The sequence below is a fragment of the Falco naumanni genome, chromosome 6 (assembly GCF_017639655.2).
Source record: "Falco naumanni isolate bFalNau1 chromosome 6, bFalNau1.pat, whole genome shotgun sequence".
Lineage (NCBI taxonomy): Eukaryota > Metazoa > Chordata > Aves > Falconiformes > Falconidae > Falco > Falco naumanni.
The window spans coordinates 32,005,545-32,028,050 of NC_054059.1; the positions used below are offsets into that span (position 1 = coordinate 32,005,545).

Here is a 22,506-nt window from a genome sequence, read left to right on the forward strand (position 1 = left end):
AAAAAATTAAAATCATATAAAACCATAGCGTTTGATTTAGAAATATATCTGAAATTGTCAAATATTAATAAAGTTGAAAACCCAGTACACGATCACTTTTTTCAACAACCTTCTCAGAAATATTATCAAAATGAGGTTCAGTTCCCATCCCGCTGAATTCACTGGGAAGACTCCATTTACAAGAGCAGAAGGTAGGTGTAGGCTGCACACAGGTGAGCTAAGGAGAGCCAGCCTGCCCTCCCTGACATCTATGTTAATGGATAAAGCCAAGCACCAAAGAGCAGAAGTTACAGCCTGAGGTGCACCGTCAGGCAGCAAGCAGGGTGGAAACTGAAGCTCCACACAGCGCTGTGCTGCTGCCACAGACAGGGAGGCAAGGTTAGTAAGAGCCCTTCAGCTTCCTCCTACCATGACATCCTAAAATCGTGTCTGTAAAGAGACAAGTTTCTTCATTTTGGGTAGAATCCTTTCCTGGTCAAAGCCCTTCAGAAGTTCTCTGTCCATCTAACATGATCTGATCTTCCAACGTTGTCACGTCATATAACCACAGGACAAGGGAGTTACTGACCTGCACAACGAGGGCATCCATGTCAAGCCTTGTGTTTTGCCCTCTTTACATTATGGAAGATCTAAACCAGTTGAAGTTGATCATCTTCCACTGTCCTCTTCTAACTTCTTTTGTGTATCTAGACAAAATAGGCAAACTCTTCCACAATTTTCAAGGCAGTAAGAGAACAGCTGTTTGACGCATCACTAAAATCCATGGAAAAATTCTTCAAAGCCTAGGATGTCACTGACATGGATGCAGAATCAGAATGAGAAAAATCATGAGCTGAGCTGTAACAGCAATTTTGATCCAAGGCAGATACAAATATTCTAACCTTTAAGTTCTCTCAGCCATTTCAAAATGTCAAGAGACATGCCAAGTTCTTAATACCCAGGTCTACATATTTAACTGTCCACAGCCCAAATATCCAAGACAAGAGAATTATATTAATTCCAGCTGGACACCAAATTAAGATCTGCTGAAAAATTATGATATCTTTTCCTCTTAAACTAGGGATTAGCACTTGGTTGGTCTACTTTTTAACCACATACTTACAGATTTTCTACAATGCCTACTGCACTGTTCATTTTAGTTTTAATTTCAAAGCAGTCAAGCGCCAGAGATCTCTGCAAGATTATCATGTTACATCATTGATCTGCACTAGCAGAAGACTCAATTTGCTCAGTAATAAGCAACTGAGGTCAAAGGCCGTGACTGAGAAAAGACGTAGAGTATTGTTTACACCTGTGTCAATCAGAAACAGCTCCATTGAAATCAATTGAGTTACATTTGTCTCAAATAAAATTCTGTGTTTGCAGAATTTGGATTATGTGGTAGTCAGGAATTCACCTTCATTAGTCTGTATCAGGAAGCACTGCAGACTACTAAGTTAGAATACTCAATCTGCTATAGCAGCTTTTTAACTAAAAAGGGTTTTATTCTCTTATTGGCAAATCAAATTCACGTCACCGTTTCAGCTCACTGGCTTCCATTGTGTTATCTAACCTGTTTCATGATACAAATTCATAGATTCTGTAATTTTGCATTACAGAATTCATCCGATGTAAGAGAACAGTAATTAGTGTCATTTTTTTTCAAAAACAAAATAACTCTTCCAATTATTTGCAACTTTTAGCAAACTTTTGGATACGCAAGATTTTATATTTCTTCACTTTTGATGTTCATAGAATCACACACTTCTGAAAGTCTTAGAACATGCCATTTTAAAAGCACATTCCTGACTATACAGCCACAAAATCAGGCAAGATTTAATTTGGCAATCTTAATTTGGCTTGTTCAGGGATCTGGTTGGAAGAACTGCATGGGATACAGACCTGGAGAGAAGAGGAGCCCAGGAGAGCTGCCTTACTTTCAAGGATGACCTCCAAGCTCACGAATGGTCCCTCCTGATAAGCACGAAAGCAAGCAAAGATGGCAGGAGGCCTGTGTGGATGAACACAGAACTCCTGACTACACTCAGGCACAAAGAGACAGTGTGCAGTAAGAGACACCAGGGACAGAAGACCCAGGAGGAATATAAAGGCACTGTCTGAGCATGCATTGTTGGGTTTAGGAAAGCCAAAGCCCTTCTGAAGTTAAATCTGGTGAAGGATGTGAAGGCCAACAAAAAGGGCTTCTACAGATACACTGGCAGCAACAGAAAATGCGTGCCTACTGCTAAATGGGGTGTGAGACCTGGTACAAAGAATGCAGAAAGAGCCAAGGAACTCAGTGCCGCCTTTGCCTCCAACTTTAATGGTAAGATTATTCAGGAATCCCAGGCTCCTGAAAGCAGAAAGTCTGGAGCAAGGAAGACTTACTCTTGCCAGAGAAGGATCAGGTTAGGGAATATTTAAACAAACTGGACACATACAAGTCTATGGGTCCTGAAGGGATGCACCACAAATGCTGAGAGCATTTGTGAGACCTTGACAGCCTGAGAACTGGACAGACAAGAATCTCAACTGGTTTTGGCCAAAACAAGATGTAGCATGAAAAAATGATGCAGTATATCCCAAATGTGCATCCACCTAACTGGCACTGTATTTTTTAGGAATATATTGATTCTCAAGAAGTAAATGGGTGAGGGGGTAAAGGAATAATTTCATATGAAGAATTTATATCCTACTTTGTTTAATTTAGAGTAAATGTAAGGATGCAAGTCATGTTATATACTACTCATGTCTTCCAGTTTAAATTTATCTGAAATACAACACAGCAACACCGAGAAGATGTTTTGTTGCTTTGTACATTTTAGCAGACATGGAAAACAATACATAATTTATTTGAGTGATGTGGTCTGTTACATACCAGTAAATATAATCTTAGTAATTATCCTTTGTGACAGCCACTTAGTAGCAGCAGAATGTTTAGGAGTCATATATTATGTTTCAAAACCATTCACTTGTTTGCAGCAGAAAATTCTAGTCTTTCAAATTTATACCACCTTAAAATAGTATTTTCTTCCACCACAAAACAAGCAAGTTTTTTAGGGCTGTTCTGACCCAAAGTAGTCACACTCACTTATGCACATTCTGAAAAGTTGTCTTTATGAGGCTTAAATATTTATCATATTACAAACATGTATTCTTACATTATGGTGAGCCAAAATAAGAAGAAACACTGACGAAATGGAAATCAATAACTTTGACCATCAGTCTACACAGCTCTTCTGAGAGCAATTAATTTGTACTTATCTAAAGATTAACCGAAGCATCCTTTGGTGGCCTTACTGATTATAAATGCAACTTGAGATGGCCACCACAGCCTAGGATGATTAATGTGAAGATACAAAAGTCATAGAAGGGGATTCATGCCCTCTACTCTGTATAGCAGTATCAACAATTTCCCATGGTCAAGATGGCAGACAAGTGCCAAGAACTGCCAGAAAAAAACAAATTGTTTAAGTGACATAAGGTTATATTGTTGTGGCATACAAGTAAAACATTTTAAATGCTTTTAAAAACTATAAACTAGAAACATAAAGGTGAGCCTACTATATCTCAGATCCAAAACTTTAAATGAGATATTTCTCAACCTGTTTATGTTGTCTCTAAGTATAGACAGTTTCAATGCTTGCTGTACCAAACTTTTTATTATTTCAAACAAACTTCTGTACAAAAACATCAAAGCAGGCAAAGAAATTCAGTGACTTTGGCAAACAGCACATGACAACTCACAGAATGCTTTAAGGTTTACATTTTTATTATACAAGTGACAAATAGCTTTCCTCTGGGCTCCTTAAAGATAAGACTTCATTGTTTGACAAATAATTGCAGGTAAGCATGTATTAACTTCAGTTACCAAAGCTCAACAGAAAGACCTGCCATCCACCTAGATTCACCTAACTGGAAATGACTATGAACAAAGCAGGATTTTCCCTAATAAACACTTTTAAATGTCCCCCCATGAAAAATGGAGCCTGTAAACAGTGGATTTACTACTGTGAAAAAGCAGTGTGATCAATGCTTCCAGAAAAAGAAAAAAAAAACCTAGCATGATTTCTAATTCTGTTCCTGACAGCATACAGATCTGCTGCTACAACTGCAGATGTGTGACATGAACACTGGAGTTGCGAAGCTGTCCAGTATCACGACACATGTAACACATTGGTGCCTATGTGTTCAGATGAGGCTGGAGAAACCTCATAGTGGTCATTCTGCTCAGAAATAAACTCTAAAGCAAGCCCGACTCCAAAGAACTGATGATATTAATACCGTTTAAGAACAGAGTTCAATGACTCAATTTGTCACAGTGCAGCTGAGCTTCAGCAGACCAAATGCATCTTCAAAGACTTCAGGTAATGTTTTTAGAAGTGATATGCATGAAAATTCCAGTGAAAGCACACAAACCCTGATTTAAGTACACAGGAATAAGCAAATACAGATCTGAATCTGTGCACAAGCACTAGAGTTTTCACACATACATGCAAGCAAAGTACACTAAATCAAACACATTTTCAGAACACGACCTCTGCAAGAATATGTACAGCAACTGCAGACCACTCCGAAGACACACGTAACAAAGCATGAGCACTTTGCTGCTTTTGGCAATGTATTTCTATTCCATTTACTGGAAAAACGGCTAGAAAGTAAGAACAAACAACTCAGCAACGAACTCAACTCCTTGAAGAATCAATCCCATCTCAAAAAACAATGAAGAGCAGTCAGCTGATAAATATTTCTGTGTTGACTCTGAATCACCTAATGAATAATACCAGAACAGCTCAGCTCTTAAAACTTACTTATATCATCCCTAGTCTGATGAGGCCAATTTGACACTAGGGAAGTCTGCTGCTGCAGAAGTGTTCTGCTTTATACTAGTATCAGCAAAACAATTACTTACCAGGAAGAGATATCCAAGAGATAATGTTCATCATGATATACTTATGCTGACAAACCCTTTTGAGTTAAGTCAAGGCATTAGCATTTTCTCTTTACTTTCTAAATCTAACAAAATTTTACAGAACTTTCAAAATCTACTAGTGGTCTTGAAACGTATTTTCTGTTTACTTATACTGAATCTCAAAAAGGATATTAATTTCCTCAATTGTTGAAAGGTACAGGTTAAACTTAATAGAAAAGGTAAAATTACCTCTTTGCAATAAATTTTTGAATGTCAGCCAGCACATAATCCTTAAAATTTTGTGGATCTCCACTTTACAGGAAAGACAACATATTTTATGAAAGTGATGAACATTCAGGTATTCTCCTATTCATACAAGTTTGATGAGATTCTAAAACTGGCTAAAAAACTGACTGTGCACATGTCCTTAAAGCTTATCCAATGACTTTTCTCTTATATTAATTTTCTCCTTCTTTGAAGTTCCTTTTCTGTGGCACGTTTGACACTTCAGTTTATTTGATTTCCATTTTGTCTTCACTACTACTTACTTCTTTGATAGAAGATTTTTAAGGATTAAAATGCACAGATAAATTGTCATAGCTGAAGTATCTAAGTAAAAAAAGTATTTTAAAAGTCAGAAGATAAAGGCTAGCATAAAAACTTAGGCTGCGCTATACAAAGTCAGTCAGGTTATGAACAGATTCATGTACTTTAGCAATGTGAAGAAAATGGTTATGTAAATAACACACAAGTATTAACATCAAACTGTATTAAATTATGTAAACATACACATCTTCTGTGATCAATACAAACATCTACTTGTCCCAGGATACTACTGCAGCATAGCTCGGATTTGTTTTGAAGTAGATTCATCATTCAGGTGTTTTGTAGTGAACCTAGAAATTACAAGTTAAAACAGTATTTTATAAAATGAACAAGTCTGAAAACTTCAGTACCTGTTTTGAAATCACTGCAGTACAATTCCACAGAGGAGGAACTTACATGTTCCTCTGTCACTGATCACTGGAATTAACTGCTAATAGTCTGGTGCTCTTTATCTTCTAAATGCGCCTTGCAATAAATTACTCCCTCTTAATAGGCGGAGAATTGTGGGTAAATCCTGGCTAAATCCTGTTTGCTATCCGTCTACGACATCATCATAATTTTGGGCTGAAATTATTTTTTTTTCCCAATTAAAAGCCTTGAAAGAAGTAAAATCAAGGAAATACATAAGAAATATGGTAAATGTTAAAAGGACTTAGGAATCTAGACTTAATTTTGGCATAATCTATAAGCCTAATTTTAAGCAGCTTCCTTAAATATCCTGGGAGGACAGAAGAGCTTTAGTGTGTTTTTTTCCTTGGAAGCCCAAACACTCTCCACTGCTTATATTCAAAGGGAGCTTGATTATCATGGAAGCTGAACACATACCTAATACCTGCAGGATTTAACTCCACACCAGTTTTAATTCAAAGGACATGATAAGCAAATATGGAGGTGCAATTCTCACTCTCCCCAAGCATTCACTAGCTAGAGAATTCAATACAGCTCTGAAAAACTTGGTAGTGACTCCCTTCTCAGCTTCAGAGAAGCGTCAGACCATTGCATCTTGTTTCCCAAGACAGCACCTTAAACACTTAGCTAAAGGACTGGGATTTAGGCTGTTGTTTTCTTGAAGTTGTATAATTTAGCAAAAATAGAAACCAAACAAGAAAGTGTAATTAGAAGGGAAAGAGAGAAGGGAAGTATTAAGGGTCTGAGAAGTAAATTCTACTTTTTGCTTTTGAAATGTTGTAGTTTCTAGGGTATTTTATGCAACAAAGCTTAGATAAATAATACATTAAAAGGAAAAAATGTAACTTTTAAATTGCTAAGTTTTAGGTGATAAACAAGTGTCTCTGAAGAAGGACATTGTAATTTCCAACATTAATAGTCATTGTTTATCAAAGTGAAATGGAATTGAAAGAAATTAATATAACTTAAGAAAACTCCAGGTGATGAAGGCAAACCTAAAAGGACAATTTTCTTAATAAATCAAAGCTTCTATGGTGAAAAGTCTATAAAGAGATTGGAAGAAAAACAAAGAGGAATTAGTTAAGGCTGATTCAAACAATTATTCCACACATACCTGAGAGCATTCAGAAGTCCTTCCACAGTGTCAGGTGGCTGTTCCTTTAAAACTTTTATGCATCCCTTCATCTGTGAACAGAAGCATGCCACTATTGAACAACAATATATGAACTGCACTAGCTGAAAACAAGGAAAAATTTCACCATAGACAGGCAGGTTTTTTTTCCTACTGAGTGTTAATGCTGCTTTATATGACACAATAAAAGCATTACAACTTATTAAATATTACCTTAAGGTAAAAACCTAACTTTTGAGAAAATAACATCTACTTTAATGCTTGTAGATAGTAAATTCAATATTAAGTGTATATATTTTAACTTGCACATGATTTCTCCAATTACAACTTAAAAAACACCAAGAACAGCTAATATAAACTAAAAAAAAAAAAAAGATATTCTGGAAGAGTGTTCCATGTCACTGCTGTTCGCAACTATCAGAAGTTTCAACTCTGACTTATTTTAATGCTTGCACACAAGGAAGTAATTTTCAGTGTTCATTTTTTAGTTGTAAAACTAACTGGTGTTAACTTATGATTTGTTTCATAATTAGTGTTTACAAGTTTAATCTATGATAAGAATAACACCATGTAGGTTTTAAATACTATACTGAATGAACATCTTTGTGGAGGCTATAAAAAACAGGCTGAAACAAAAGGGGAAATGAAGCAAAGAAAGCAGAGGTAGAACTCATTTGACCCATTATACAGACTCCCTATCCAGTCAACAGAGAGAAATAAGAAATTCCTCTAACCTGTTCAGAGTATACTTTCATATGTAATGAAACATCCTCCAGAAGTACCTATTTCTTCCCACTGCTATGAAGACATCTAAAAGCTACCCAAAGATTAGTTTAGATTAATCCCATCTTATTTGAAGTGACAGATAAAGACATGGCAGAGTCAAGATTTGAACCTTCTAATTTTCCAAGTGACATTACAGTGCTAAATCTACATTCCAGTATTTTCTTTGCAGCTGAAGAGCAACTGCCCTATTATGGAAATGGATGATGAAATATTTAACTGAAGTCACGGTCCATGTATTTGCCAATAAAAATTATTTGGAAAATGTAGTTCAGCCTCCTGCCCAAGGACTAGTCCAACAGTCACCGGTCACTGCTCAGCTAGCTAATTTCTACCTTGACAGAATTCTCAGGGTAGCAGAACATGTTTTGAAGTGACACAGTTACTTCTCCTGAACTAGAGAAACTCAAGACTATATTCACATAATTCAGTACAGTACATCATATCAAATCAGATAAACTCAAAGGGGATAAAAATTCAAACCATTCTTTTCAATTTTTGTTTGAATCCAAATCCCTAAAACAGTCAAAAAAGAGAGGCTGTTAGGATGTCTAACATTAGGAACAGCTTGAAATAGTGTCTCCAGTCTTGAAAAAGTAAGGAAAGGCTAATTTGTTCCACTGTCCCTCCCTGAAACTCTCTTAGAATGGCTCCCAAGAAACGAGTAGTTTGGAGAAAATAATTTTTTATCAAGTAAAACAAAATCACCACCTGAAATATTAGATTTTTACATTAGAATAAAGATTTGGGACCATATACTCATTTTTAAAAACCGAGTCATACATCTCCTGCCTCCCATTTACATCTAAGCTAACTTTCCTGTAAGATTACAGGGCTTTAGAGTAAGTGTGAGAAACAAAGCACTCAGATTGTATATTTGGTTCTATCAAAATTTTACTTGTGTACTTGTGTTGTCTCTGTAGGCAAGAGACTGAATTAGCAGTCAGGAAGTCTGCATTCAATTCCCAGGCTCTTTCTGCTGCATGACCTTGAGCAAATCAATCTACCTCTTTGTGATGTATCTTTCCCTCTATAAAACAGAGTCAAAGAGGAGATGTGGTAAAATACTATATCTGCAGATGAAAAATGCTAACAAAGATGCAGTATTCATGGAGCACAATTTTTTATATATACATGTATATTTTCTTTTCTTTTGAAGTAGCCTTCCTTGTAACAGGAAAGATCTAGCATCTTTTTTCATGAATAACAGCTTATTTCTGCTGAAAGATGTGGCGCATGAGATTTAGGTTTGTAAAAACACGTAGCAAAACTAAGTACTTTTTTGTGTGTGCTTGCAGTACCTCAGATGAAAAAATTAGGTTGATTTCCCTGTGACTGGTCATGTCAAAGCTAAACAGAAGGCTCATTATCGACATCACAACAACATTTCAGTTCTGAAAATTCAGATCTCAGACAAAGCAGAGAAATGTCAAATACCTGCTTATTTACAACAGAACTACTGCCAAAGATGAGCATTTTAGCATAAATAAATTACATGATTAATGAAAAATTATGACCTTATTCCAGGGTAGGTGTAATACAAAATTATTTTAGTGTAACCATACAGGTGGAAGGAAAGCAGAGCTAACAAAGAAAAATTAGTAACTGTCTGGAAGAAAATACGAAGAAAAAAGGACTTATCCTTATTTTAATTTCAAACAAGATGACATTATTGAAGTACACAGGTGAAGATACACTCTAAATTTTGCCGTTTAAAAGTAATTAAAATTATTTATATAGTCATAAGCTTGTGCTGAAAAAAAGCTGCAAACTAGTATTCCCAAACCTACAGAGTATTAAAGAAAAGTCACTCTTACATCAATCTTTGATGTCTTTGAGAAAGCTCCCACAGGATGAACGTGATCATACAGAATAATAACTCCCACCATTACTCGCATGCAGAACATGAGAGTCTCTTCACTGGTGAATCTACTCCTGTACTCTCTGGAAAACAGAGCAAAATAAACAAACAGTCTTTACTTTTTACTGGAAAATTTTGCAAACTGGACTACAAGTGCATGAAATGTGAACTAAAGGTGTAGTTTAAGGTTTTAAAGATCTCTGAATTGCATAAATCCTTGTCAATTTAGAAGAATGGTTCGAAAGCAAAGAGAGATATCTAAACACCTTCTAATACCCCCTTTCACAACTCAGATATTCACTTCAGTAAAATGCCTATCATGATGGCTTCGTAGAAGACTTCCACAGGTTCATGAAATATGATGGAGACTGATCATACTTCCGTTTAATACTAGAAACACAACATATTGGGACCTTTAAAGGAAAGCTACTCTTCTTGCTTAAAATCCTACTTTGAAAAAGTGACGTAGGATCTAATTTTGGCAGCTAGTAAGTTCAGGGCTTCACCTAGGTGGATCATAGTCACTGTACCCTCTCTCTCTTCTAAGCCCATAGGCAACCTGAAGGACCCAGGTTCACTGAACATCTAAAATGCAGAGGCCTATTAGATAGGACTGGACTGAACTAATTCCAAAGAATTTTTCTTTGACTTTTCAATTGCAAAGTAAGAATACTGATGGCACAGTTAAGACAGACACTATCTTCTCTAATCCCTGAAACCATAGTCAGGCAATGAAAAATGAATTACAGAAGAGAAAAAAACCCATTTACAGTACAGAAAAACAAAAAATTACAGTACAGTAAACCCGAAAAATAGACATTATCACAATTTTCCTAACAAATACTGAGTAAATAACATATTGTATTGTTGTATACCGCCATTGACTGATTTTTAATATAAAAAATTATTTTTCACTTAAACATACATTAAAAATACTAAAATCTGTATTATACTGCCTCTCAGTTTACAATAACTTTAACTTTTACTCTTACACAGCATCATAACATGAACAGATTTAAAGGCCACAGACATTTTGATGAGAAAATGCTTGATTATCCCTCAATTAGAAATATCAGATAATCTTCTGGTAGATGACTCACAACATTCTGTTTCTCTACTGCCAAAAAATGAGCTGACACATAAGGTTACTCTTCAATTATTACTTTGTATGTCTCAAGATTGTGAGATGAGTCCCAACACCTACCTACACTTCTCCAGAATTTTCATACACAAACACAATAACCTCAGGAATTCAACACTTTACAGGGAATGATTCAAAGACAGGAAGACAACCTTGAGACTAATCTTGTATGTGTTTTCCACTCAAAGAGGCATCTAATCTAAAATATACTCAACTAAATGCATAGCTAAACAATAGCAACCCACTGTCTTGCACATTTTTCATACAGCTGAACTTTCTCATATCCAAAGTAAGATGGCTGCATCCAAAAAAGACCTACTGAAATGACTGTCAAAATAGTCCCTGTGCATCATTTCCAAAAGTGCTACTTGGAAGAGCTAATATTTTGCACCTGTGTGAGCTGATAATTGAGCAGCACGGGCAAACAAGAGGCAGTTGTTGGCCTATGACCTTGGTTAGACGAGACACGGGCACCGAAGCCTGTAAGTGCATAAGATTACACTTATATTTTACCTTTTGTTGAAATGCAGGCTGACCATGTAAGCTCCTCCTAACAAAACTCAATGCCGATTCATTAAAAATATCGTAAGGTGGTTAAAATAGGAGGCAAGGCTTTCCAATACCAGGTCATGCTTTGTATACAAAAGTGGTAACTTAAGGCAAACATACAGGAATTCATTCGGAAAAGCTGTGTTTATCCTAGGTAGCCACTTAAAATACAACACACATTCTCTCATACAAGAAAAACAAGATTTAAGGGAAAACTTACGGTGTTTCCAACATGACTTTACATACACTAGCCATAGTACTTAGACAGTCCGTTGTATTTTCAATTGGTAACGTTTTGTTCTAGAAGGGTAAAAAACAGTCAACGTTCAGTAAACTTATCTTGTAAAATTAAGATCAAGAATGTCTGTGTTTGACCTTTTCTCCCCCGCTACCTACTTCTGATACAAAATGTGTAGTTGCATTACTGAGTGTTTTCAGCATTGGTGTGGCTTCTGCATAGAACAGGGACATCCTATTGGCCATTTCATTGTTTACTTCATTCTCAATGTCTAGCTGATGAAAACACGAGAAAAAATAGTCAGTAAAATTCTTTAAAATCTTGTTGGCAGCAAAAAAAAGATACAGTACATGATCATGTCAGCAAGCAGATTGTTGCATGAACAGTTCCACTCTAATCACTTCATCTGGACTGCTGATTAACTCTCAGTGTGAAGGAGAGAACACAGCTAGCGAATCGAAGGAAAAAACATTACCATAAATGGTATAAATGCATACTGATAAATACCTCAGTGTGAACAGTAAATCAGATTTTATTTACTTACATGCATGTTATTTATTCTGTTGCGACTTATTGTCCGCCTGTAATAGCTGAAGTCATTCTGAATTGCTGGGTTCCTCATCTTCAAAGAAGACAAACAGGAAATAATCAGTTTCAGTTCAAAATATAAGTGAAAAAAAAATCAACATGGATTAGAAGACACTAGTAACCTTAAGTTCATCAAAACGAAGAGTAAAATGTAAGATTTCAGCAAACTCTTTCGCTAGAGCCTGTTCCCGTTCCAGGTGCTGAGTTGGAGTATAAGGTGGGCATGTCAAGGACTCCAATAAGCTCTGCAGGGCTTTCTCTGAATAAAAATCAGAAGCACAAACTCTATTCAGTCCACATTATGATAACAATTTTAAGTAAGTATCTAAATATACTTTGTTCAAAGGGAAGGAACCCTTCAAACATGCAGACCCCTAACAGAAATGCTTTTTCTTACTATTCTAAGGTGAGAAACATTAGTGAAAGACATCTGCCTCTTTAGGCGCTCTGCCATTTTCTCTCTATTTTGTATCATTGAGCTTTTTTCCCTTTTTATCACCCTTTACCTGGGGTCTTTATCAAAAATTCTAGAGAAAGTGTTTTTCTTGCATTCAACTCTTTCATCTTCCCCAATTAGCTATCAGCTCAGTATAGAGATTATTCTGGCATCTCTGTTACTGAAAGTGTACTCTTAGACATTGATAACAATGTAATTCAGCTCCCGTAGCTATAATTACTAGCCTAACTCAAAAAGTGAAAGACATACTTAGCAGGAAGTTGTAGAAGAATCCCCTTGCATTGGGAGCTTTCCCACGTCATATATACATTTTTGCACACTGGTTTTCTTTCAGAGTTCTAATTCAAGGAACAATAACATCATTTTGGGGGTTTGTAAGGATGACAAATCAGTGTAAAATATGCCCAACTTCGGATCTTCACCTTGTGAGAAAGTACACTGATATACTTCTCCCCCTTTTATCCTTCATTTTAAAAAGTCTCAAAAAATTATTAGTCTGCATTCCTTTTAAATCTCTGAAGGATCCAAATTACAAAAAATAAATTTCATTAGTACAATATGGACCACTGAAAAGCAGAAGAGCGGCAGGCACCAGAGTAAACCTTTATACAGTTTTATCATGTTCTTTGCTTGTACTCCATTTAGCTAATACAGATTTATTTAAGGTGGCAAACTAAAAAACTATGATAATTTGGAAATTAAATTAAGACTAAAAACATGCTTTGATAAACGTAATTGCTGCTAAATGTCTGTTGATATTAAACAGAAAGAATAATAAACCTTTAAGAGTCTGTGGGAAAAGAAACTTCCTATTTCTTTAAATATAAAAAGTAGCCTAATAAACAGACATACTAAATCAGGGCTCACCTAATCTGAGTGAAAACTCGTAGAAGCGCTTCAGCCTTACGACCAGAGGACATACTGAATTCCATGCTTTTTCTTGTAACTGGATATCATTGGGATTTTGTATTGCCTGAAATGAAAATATTACTGTAAAGAACTGTGATATGCAAATATCAAGCAAAAGGTAGTCTGGAATTTTTCTACTATACTATTTTAGAAAGTATGTACTGTAAAACACAGAATAATCATGCAAAATTACATTGCACAGGAGTAGGGAACTAGTTAGTCAACCCTCCCTCCCACGTAGTAGGAAATTAGTAAGTAAAAAAAATACCATGTTTTCCACCGTCCCTCTCCCGCATAACATACTGATTTAAAATTATTCGTTCCAGTGCACCACTGACATACAGAAATGTTTTCACATATTCTCTGGGGAACAAAACTATTGTAGAAGCATCAGGTAAGACCTTTTGCATGACTGCTGGTTGCAGAAATAGTCTTTTTTTTTTTTTTTTTTTTTTTTTTTTTTTTTTTTTTTTTACAGTTTTGATGCTTTTGAAATCTTCAACATATTCAGGTTCTTAAATAACCAACAGCTCATGTGAACAGTAACTGCGACACTGCTGCAGGAAAAGGTTTAGTCAGCTGAGAAAAAAATTAAGTTACAGTTCAGAATTGTACTTTGGGACCAGTTTCATAGAATAAGATGCATCTGAAGTAGATTTAAGGTTATACTTTACTATGGTTCATTATTTCACTTTCACAGAAGAAAAACTATTTTCAACTTTTTTTATAGTTTATTTCTGACATGTATTATTTCTTCTGTGTCCTCAACTTTGACTTACACCACGATATATATGTAATGGTGTTACTTGAAGTGAAAAGTAATTACTAATAGTAAACGTAAAAGAAGTTCCAACAGCCATCTTTTAATGGTTTCACATTAGAGCTTTATATTCAATGTTACACGTAATCTGTAATGTATTTTCTAAATACAATTTTAATGAAGATTTCTGTATCATTTCATAGAAAGTGCTTGGATACAGAAGAGAAGCAAGGAACACATTTGAGTTTTGCTTGATTTTGCTTCCCAAGAACTGTCATTAACAAACATACATCTCTAATTTCTTGTCCAGCTCCTTTGTAAGCCTGAAGGTCTGCAAGCATACTTTCCGAGTCCTGTAAAACTGCACTGATCTGATTCCATACCTCCCTTTCTCCATCTGTGGGCTGTGCATCTAAGAAACAGAAACGCAAAATATACAAAGTCAAAAGGTAGCTGAAGTACAAAGGGCAAGATTACTCAGTTCTCAACATTATATCCAGCTTGACTATGTGTAACTCCATTCTGATGTGTTTGTTTTTTTTTTTTTTTTTAAGTACACAATTATACTGCACTGCCATTCTGCTAGCATCCAAGTTTCTGCTTTTTATAGCAAGGAAGAAAAAACAGTACAGTTTTTGTATGCTCTAGCTCATAATGCCTCTTCTCAAAACACAGCATTTTAAAGTGAAGCAGTATCGTAAAGTAGTATTATTAGAAAACAGGATAATGCATCAGTCCCTCAGTAAAAAACATCCCCCTCCTTCATGAGCTCCACAGCTCAATTACAAAGAATTGTTCACTTTTCTTGCAGCTTGGGGATAAAATCAGGCCTTTCAGTGGATGGAGCAGAGGGATATTACGCCACTTTGACTTTCCTCCAGGCTTCCTTAACCAGGGTAATTTATTTCTCCTTTTGTAAATAGAAGAAATGTAACAGATACAGTACACTGTTAAAAATAAACATTTTTCTTATGTATGTTAGAGATCAGTCCTGCTACCAAAATGAATTCAGCTCTGTCAATGATCAGTTTTCAGAGTGGGAGTTGACCTGTAGACCTTTATTGTTCAGAGAAATGGCATTTGGAAGTAGATCAATTTTCCCATTCAAATCCCATCCGATGGGATCTTCACAGAAGTGTGACACCAGGGAATGGTGTTATCCTTATAACATCAACACATTAGACAAGGTAGGGATCTTCTGCCTTCTTTTGCTTTAGAACACAAAGACAACTGGAACTGACTAAAGACGGGTTAACCTATATATAGAATTGTAGTTGGTATTTGCAGAAATAATTACATTGTCCCAGCAGATTCCTACAGGGACACAAAATTTTTTGTTTTCCTTAAATTTATATTAGCTTGTGAAGATAGATTTATTTTTTTTTAATGGAAGAAAAAAACAACTTGGAAGGTGAATCTTAGGATTTAAGGACTACTTGTTTCAATTTAAAGCAGTGAGATGCCTTTGGTTCAAAACTCACCAATTAGGAAGAGCTACTTATAGGTAGATACATTAGGTAGAGCTACTATAGGTAGATACATCTCTACATTAATAGGCAAAAAAAAAAAATTAAATAATTTTTCTATTTAATCTTCTCACTCTCCTTAAGAAATGAGACAGAGTTTTCTACCCATGTATCAGTACAGGGTTCGTTTACCCACCCCCCACTAGAAACAAATGAACTGGTTCACCTTGAGGAGTATGGAAAGAGCAGGCATTCTCCCCATGATGTTTCAGGTTAGAATAATTTGTTTGCATGTGTCAAGTTGTCTACGGACCTTGCACGGATGAGACACAAATGGCTGAGCTTTACATGTCTGTAGGTCTGAAACAACAAATTTTTCCATATTCTTATGTCACCGTGAGCCCCATGAGACTGGGCACATGAAAAAACACCTACTTGACTTTCCTTTTATTGTGGAAGTTTTCCCCAATCTTTTTAAAACACATAACAAGTGAAAATAAAAATAAGATGGGCTTACTCTGCTGGGTTTTGCATCCAAAATACTTGACATACTATCCTTCAAAAAGCAAGGAAAAGTAGCACCAAAGGGAAAAGCTATCCTAAATAGGACAATCCCAGATGGGACACAGCTGTTGAACCAACCTATCAGTCACATTAAGTTTTACAGTGTTACCGACTGGTTCTTTCCCCAAGCTGCAAGAAATCTCAGGTATACACTGTAAGGGGTCTGTCACCTTGTGATAAAGAAACAAAACAGTAAATGCTTCGGAGTTTAACTAAGAAAGTGGTAATCTTGCTAAACAGTTACATATCATAGAACAACAGAGTAGGGGGAAGGTAGGAGTCACCTATAAATCAATATCTGTATTTTAATAGTTAAATAGAAATTAATTAAAATAACATTTTCAGTTAATATTAAGACACAAAAGCAAGTAAGTAATTTATTAGTGCAGTTCATGAGTGTAAAATTTGTATGTTCAGGTCACCTGGAAGCATGGGTTGGTCAACAAGGTACTCCTATGTTACTTTTTACAATGTATTTGCTTTAAAAATTAGCCTCTAATAGAAATGTAAAAACTATAGACTGCTCAGCACTTTGGGACTTTAAAATGGCCTTTAGTATTGTTAGCCTTTTCCGGATTTTCCTAATTCATCTTTTGGAAGCTGGGGGAAGGTTGAATATTTGAAACCTATTGAGCTTTCTGTAGTGTCCCAGCACCTGGGGATGTAGGAGTTGGAGGAAAGTAGGTGGGTAGAAGAGGGAAAGAAAGGTAAAGGAGAGGAAGAGGGCTGCAAAGGCTACAGAGCAACAGGCTTAGCTTGCATTTGCAGAAGCAGTTTATATTTATGCTGAAAGTGTTTAGCTTAAAAATAAAGGTAGGGAGGATGACTCAGGCTTTTTTTTAAAAACAACATGCATCTTACTTATGAAATATATGTTATGCAAACAGATGTTCTGATAAGACCATGGCCATGTTTCAAAAGGGATTTTACATCAAGATCTTGCCAAAGATGGTCAGCTAAAGTAACTGCAATCACTCACTTTGAAAAAGATTTCATATTGCTGTCAACAACAACAACAATAATAATAGCAACAACAACTAAAAGGAATACAGACTTCTTCATGACAGATTGTGGCTTTTAAAATTGGTTTTCTACTCCAACAATACCACGGTTTGTTTCTCTGTTCTGTGTAAAAAAAAAGCCAACTCTGAATCACAACGTAGGATCACTGCTGGGCAGTGCTTACCTCTTACCCCCATACCCCCAGAGAACCAGCATGCGCTTAAGCTATTTGAGCCCACTTATAAATAAAACCATAGCCACTGACTAATCCACACTGAATGCAAGCCCTCTCAATAATAAGTCACCATAATCACCTGATTTACAGCATTTCAAGCCTGAGTTTTCGGAGTACGCGTGATTAGCATTCAGAGTACGCTGTCTTTAGTAAAACGAAATAGGAAAAACCCTTTCACTTTCCTTTGCCCAAATGTTTCTAATGTGAACCCTAAACCTGACAACTAAATGAATCCTCTATCAAATCAATTCAAGAGTCAGACCAGGCTTGACTCTTCCATATATTCTACCAGCAAATCTTCATTTAGAAAGCAAAAAAATTAGCTCTGGAGAGAAATGTCATTTCATTGGCTCCATCAGAAATAACCAGGATATGGCAATTCATCTATTCCATCAACAAATGCTGTTTCTCACGTTTACACATGATCTATTCCACGTTATGGATGGGGCTTCAGACTTTAATAAAAAAAAGGGGAAAGCTGGACTGACTACAGTCCATTTGTGGATGCATTACATCTTTTGGATGCATGGTGGGGTGTGCAGATGGAATCATTATTATTTTCTTAGAAAAATATCTGTCGTTCATTTAAAAAAAACCCTCACAGCGCCAAGTATCTCTCATTCTTCACCAACTGTGCACTAGAAAAAACATAGAAACTGCTATGTAGGTAAGACATCAGTACTCATATGACAAGACTAAATATGAAAAGGCTATGAAAACTTTACCAATACAAAATCAAGTGTAACAATATCCCAGTAATTAATCTTTATGAAGTGGTAAGACAGTACTAAAAAGTGCTTCTATCCCACACACCTTTGCTTAATCTGAAATGCAGACCAAAGCACAGAACTTTATTCTACCTTCAAACTGATTGCAGGTTAAGAGGATTCCCACTGAAGCTGTTTAGTGCTTGCACTTCAGTGAATATGGAACCATATTTGTCAAAAAAATCATCATACCCTCCTGGCCTTGACAGTCTAGCAAAAGAATAGCGAATAAAACAAGATGTCTTGCAGGCTCTGTCTTCAGCTTTTCTTGTCCTGTCCGCTGCTGATGGCGGCCAGTAATTCCACCAGCCACCGACGGCAAGTTACAGAGCAGTACATATATTTTACTGTACAATGCTAAAGTCGTGTCGCAGGTTTGTCATCGTGACAATGATTTTTCCCATTCCAATCTGGGACAAAGTTAGACGAAAAGCTAGTTTTATGTCCTTAGAAAAGATAAAAGGCATTATAACCACAGTGAATAATGCATTTTAGAGGGTATCAGAACCTGCTATACTCCATAGATTAAAAACAATTGTATTCGGTAGAAACAGCACCCCATCCAGTGTACGCTGGATTTTTGAATTTCATCCTTTCTAAACTAGCTAGAACAAAGTGAAGCTCCCTAAAGTGTAAATACTTGCTATGGGCACGGTGCTGTGCCAGGGATATCAGTGCCAGGTTTCAGCTCCGTGGCAGACACAGGGCGGACAACCTCTCTCTGACTGAGCCTTAGCTTCTTGCCCCGGGCACTCTGCAGTGGGAGACAAGAGCTTAACCTCCCACAGGCTGGATACACATTACATCTCCAGCCTTGCCGCCTGTGGAGAGAGGTTATTAATTAATATCCTATTAAGCAAGAAGTGGGCAGTTGCTCTGCTGCCAGACATGTTCTAATAATAGACACTTTTAATCATACATGAAGAACAGTAACTGCAAATTTCATGAATCTTTGCAGTACCGGTGGTGGTGGTGAATCCTAGAAAGTAAGTCCCTCATTCTTAGGGGGGATGAGGGGGATTAAGTCAGGATCAGGTAATGAGCCCACCTACCTAACATTTAGGAAAAAAGGGAACCTGCTCAGGTTAAGGTTAGAGAATTTGGTCTTACAAAAGGTATTTGTTTCTGAGGAGAGGATGGGACTGAAGGTGTCACTTAAGGATGCTTCCTCCCAGTAATCTATAAGCTTTAGTCCTTTAGATCCAAAACAAACTGTTGTTACCCCAACCTTCGAATTATTTCCAAGAATTTATGTGGAATTATTTGTTTACTTTGCCTGGCAGCAGTAATTTGACAATAAGTTTTCCACAACAAAGAACACTTGTAAGCTGCTATGGAGAGAGCCTCAAATACCCAGAATTCATTTACCTGTGACTAATTTAAACAAGGTCAACATCTAAAGAACAACAAGGTCAACATCTAAAGAACAAAACTGTTCTTGAACTGACAAAATCCATTTCAAGAGAATTTGCCCTATGGGCTCGTGAAATCCTGAAATCCAGAGACTCTTAAGACTTGCCATGTACTCATTCTTCCTAACTTTATTTTCAAGTTGAGAGCTAAGAAGGAATTAAGGTAAAGTAAGTGGTATATAATCAAATCCAATATGAAGCAGTTTGATTAAGAATACCCCCACCAAGATATACCAAAATACAGTACACTTTCTGGGAATGAAGAGAATCTCATTTATGTAAACCTTTCAGTAGACACTAAAAGAAAGTAATTTGGATGAATGCCTATAGGTTGTATTTCACCTCAAAGAAAAGACTTTTTCACCTGCACAGGAAAACACTATTCTCTGTATCACTTGCTGAAGTTACCATAGTTACCATTTGTCCCTGTTTGCTCTCAAGGCTGGACTGAATGCATCTTCAAATCTCTTCTCCTTGCACAGATCCAAAGTAACTGCCTCACTCTAAAATGATTACCAGAGAGCATACAGAACTGCTTTTGTTACACAGCATTAACTGAAATCAACGCTGGATTCACCTTTTTTCAAGTATGACCATATTGTTACGAAACTAGGTTGCCAGTTTGGAATGAAGAATAGTGCCAGTAAATGGTGTCAAAAGAATTGCAACTGATGATACAGATAGCTGCAGGAACTGGGAGGGGAAAGAGATTATTTGAACATTTTTTTTTGTAGCCTAAACTTTTCTATGGGAAAAGTTAAACTACCTAATAAAAAAATGCCACCCTCACACCCTGCTCCCCCCCCCCCCCCCCCCCCCCCCGAAAAAAAAGGCACAATTTGACCAAAAAAATCGTAACTTTAAATTAGGTGAGAAAACTTCATTATTCTAACTGTCCCTGCTTCTACTTGCCCATTTTCCAAGACCTCAACAATTGCAGAGAAGAGATGTATTGGAGGGACTAAGGCTAAATATGAAAAAATCAGGTTGGTGAAAAATATGTAAGAGAAAGGTGAGCATGCAACTGATGGAAAGTAACTTGCAATTAAGTATAGTTTAAAACAAACTAATAAAAAATCATGGATGTTTTCAAATGATGCGGTACAAGACTGTCCTCCTCAAATTTTTCATCAAAACAGAATACTGCCCTGGATAATAAGAACCGACAAGAAAATAAATTCGTTTTTGTTGCATGGAACAACCTTATCAAATGTGTATTAATCAAGGATAATAAGGGAAAACAATAAAATAAAAACCTACTGTGCTGATCTTACTCTGTAGCTTCATGACTGACCTAAGATACCTAAATCTGTACAACTGCTTGCCATCCTCTCCCATTTCTGTTCCTATTCACGTGCCACTGCTGGGGCTCTTCCAACCTTGTTATCACCCACATCACCCTCACCTGACTGGAAAAGTACTTAGGTGGTGGAGAAAGGTAAGGTGGTACTTTGGTGGTGGCTTTTTTTTTTTTTAACAGCTAGTTTGTAGCAAGTTCAGTTTCCCACATAGCTATCATTCACAATGGGTGCAATCGTGTGTTTGTACATTTCAATTCTAGCATAAGGAATTGAGACTATGTGGCAAAGCATCACCCATAGATGACCCCTTTGGAGCAGCACAAATTACATCAACTGTCAAATGAAGTTAACACCTTAATGTTCTTTTCGCATTTCCTTTATATAAACACTTGTATTCCTTTTTGGCCAACATCAGCCCATAAAGCCTCTGATATTTGAGGCATGGAGACAGACTGTATCTGTTCTGCTCCTGTGTACGAGGAAAAAGGCTGTTTCCGTTTTTTTTAAGCAATATTTGTGTGGCACATTATACACATAGCAGGAAGAAGTATGTCACACACTCTCCTTTCCTTTCAGGTACAATAAATACCAAATGAGTAGCAGGAGGGGAAAAAAAAAAAACATCCAGGGCAGGAGTAGCCAAAAACTCCATAAACATTTTGGAAGTAGTGCTGACAGACTTGAGATTTCGCTTACAGCTAATGAAAACCTGCACAAAAACTAGAAAGCAATATGCTGCTGCAAATCATGAAATACATCAACTCAACACACCCCTCATCCTCTGAATGGCTGACTGTAATGACTATTTTAGTCCACGAACTCAAACTGAGAACTTAGGCCACAAAGTCACACGTCCAGTGAGCATGCAAGCAGGCTCTTACCTACGCCCGCTAAGACTGCCCTTTGACACTACACAGTGGTTAATTAAAGGAGACCACAGCATGCAACTACAGGTGTCTTCAGTGACATCCTTTCACCACAATACAGATTTCATGCCACAGAACTCTCCAGGACTTTATTTCACAAGCAAAATATTTTAAACAGTCACTCCAGAGTATCAAACTCATGGAAATTTGGAGATGATAGTTTTGTTTCTCTCTGGGTAGATGTGCCTGCCTAGCATGCCCATGTGCTTGCACTAACCACTGGTCACCTCCTGTGGGAGAAGGTGCTCCGGCCCATTCAGTTCTTGGCAATGTACCTTTGGAAAAAAATCCAACCTTTGCTGCCAAGGCAATAAAACAACTATTTTCTCCTCTTGCCACCACCTCCACTCCACCAAGGCTTCCCACTGCCAGACCACCTGTTTCCCACCAAGTCTGCAGCCTGGGTCAGAATTACTTTCTTACCATCCAGGTCATGATTGGGCTGATTAAACCTGGAAGCTCAGAGCAGCTGAAAACATTCGTAATAGCTTGGCAAAGCCACAGAGCGCT

The 22,506-nt window shown here is 36.8% G+C and overlaps 1 protein-coding gene across 9 annotated transcripts in view; it reads right to left on the reverse strand.

Annotated features, from left to right (window-relative positions):
* Positions 1-3,733: 3,733 nt before the first annotated feature.
* Positions 3,734-22,506, reverse strand: part of CYRIA (CYFIP related Rac1 interactor A) — a 57,907-nt gene continuing 39,134 nt past the window's right edge. For 5 of the 9 annotated variants that reach the window (XM_040598334.1, XM_040598336.1, XM_040598341.1 and 2 more), the window contains 9 exons: positions 14,614-14,735; positions 13,522-13,627; positions 12,320-12,456; positions 12,154-12,231; positions 11,768-11,884; positions 11,592-11,671; positions 9,638-9,764; positions 7,020-7,141; positions 3,734-5,787 (listed from right to left, as the gene is read on the reverse strand). In XM_040598334.1, coding sequence (XP_040454268.1) covers positions 5,724-5,787; positions 7,020-7,141; positions 9,638-9,764; positions 11,592-11,671; positions 11,768-11,884; positions 12,154-12,231; positions 12,320-12,456; positions 13,522-13,627; positions 14,614-14,735 — 953 coding nt within the window. In that variant the 3' untranslated portion in view covers positions 3,734-5,723. Of the gene's footprint in view, positions 5,788-7,019; positions 7,142-9,637; positions 9,765-11,591; positions 11,672-11,767; positions 11,885-12,153; positions 12,232-12,319; positions 12,457-13,521; positions 13,628-14,613; positions 14,736-16,015; positions 16,150-22,506 lie in introns of all 9 variants that reach the window. The other 4 variants (XM_040598337.1, XM_040598338.1, XM_040598340.1 and 1 more) reach the window with 2 other exon arrangements.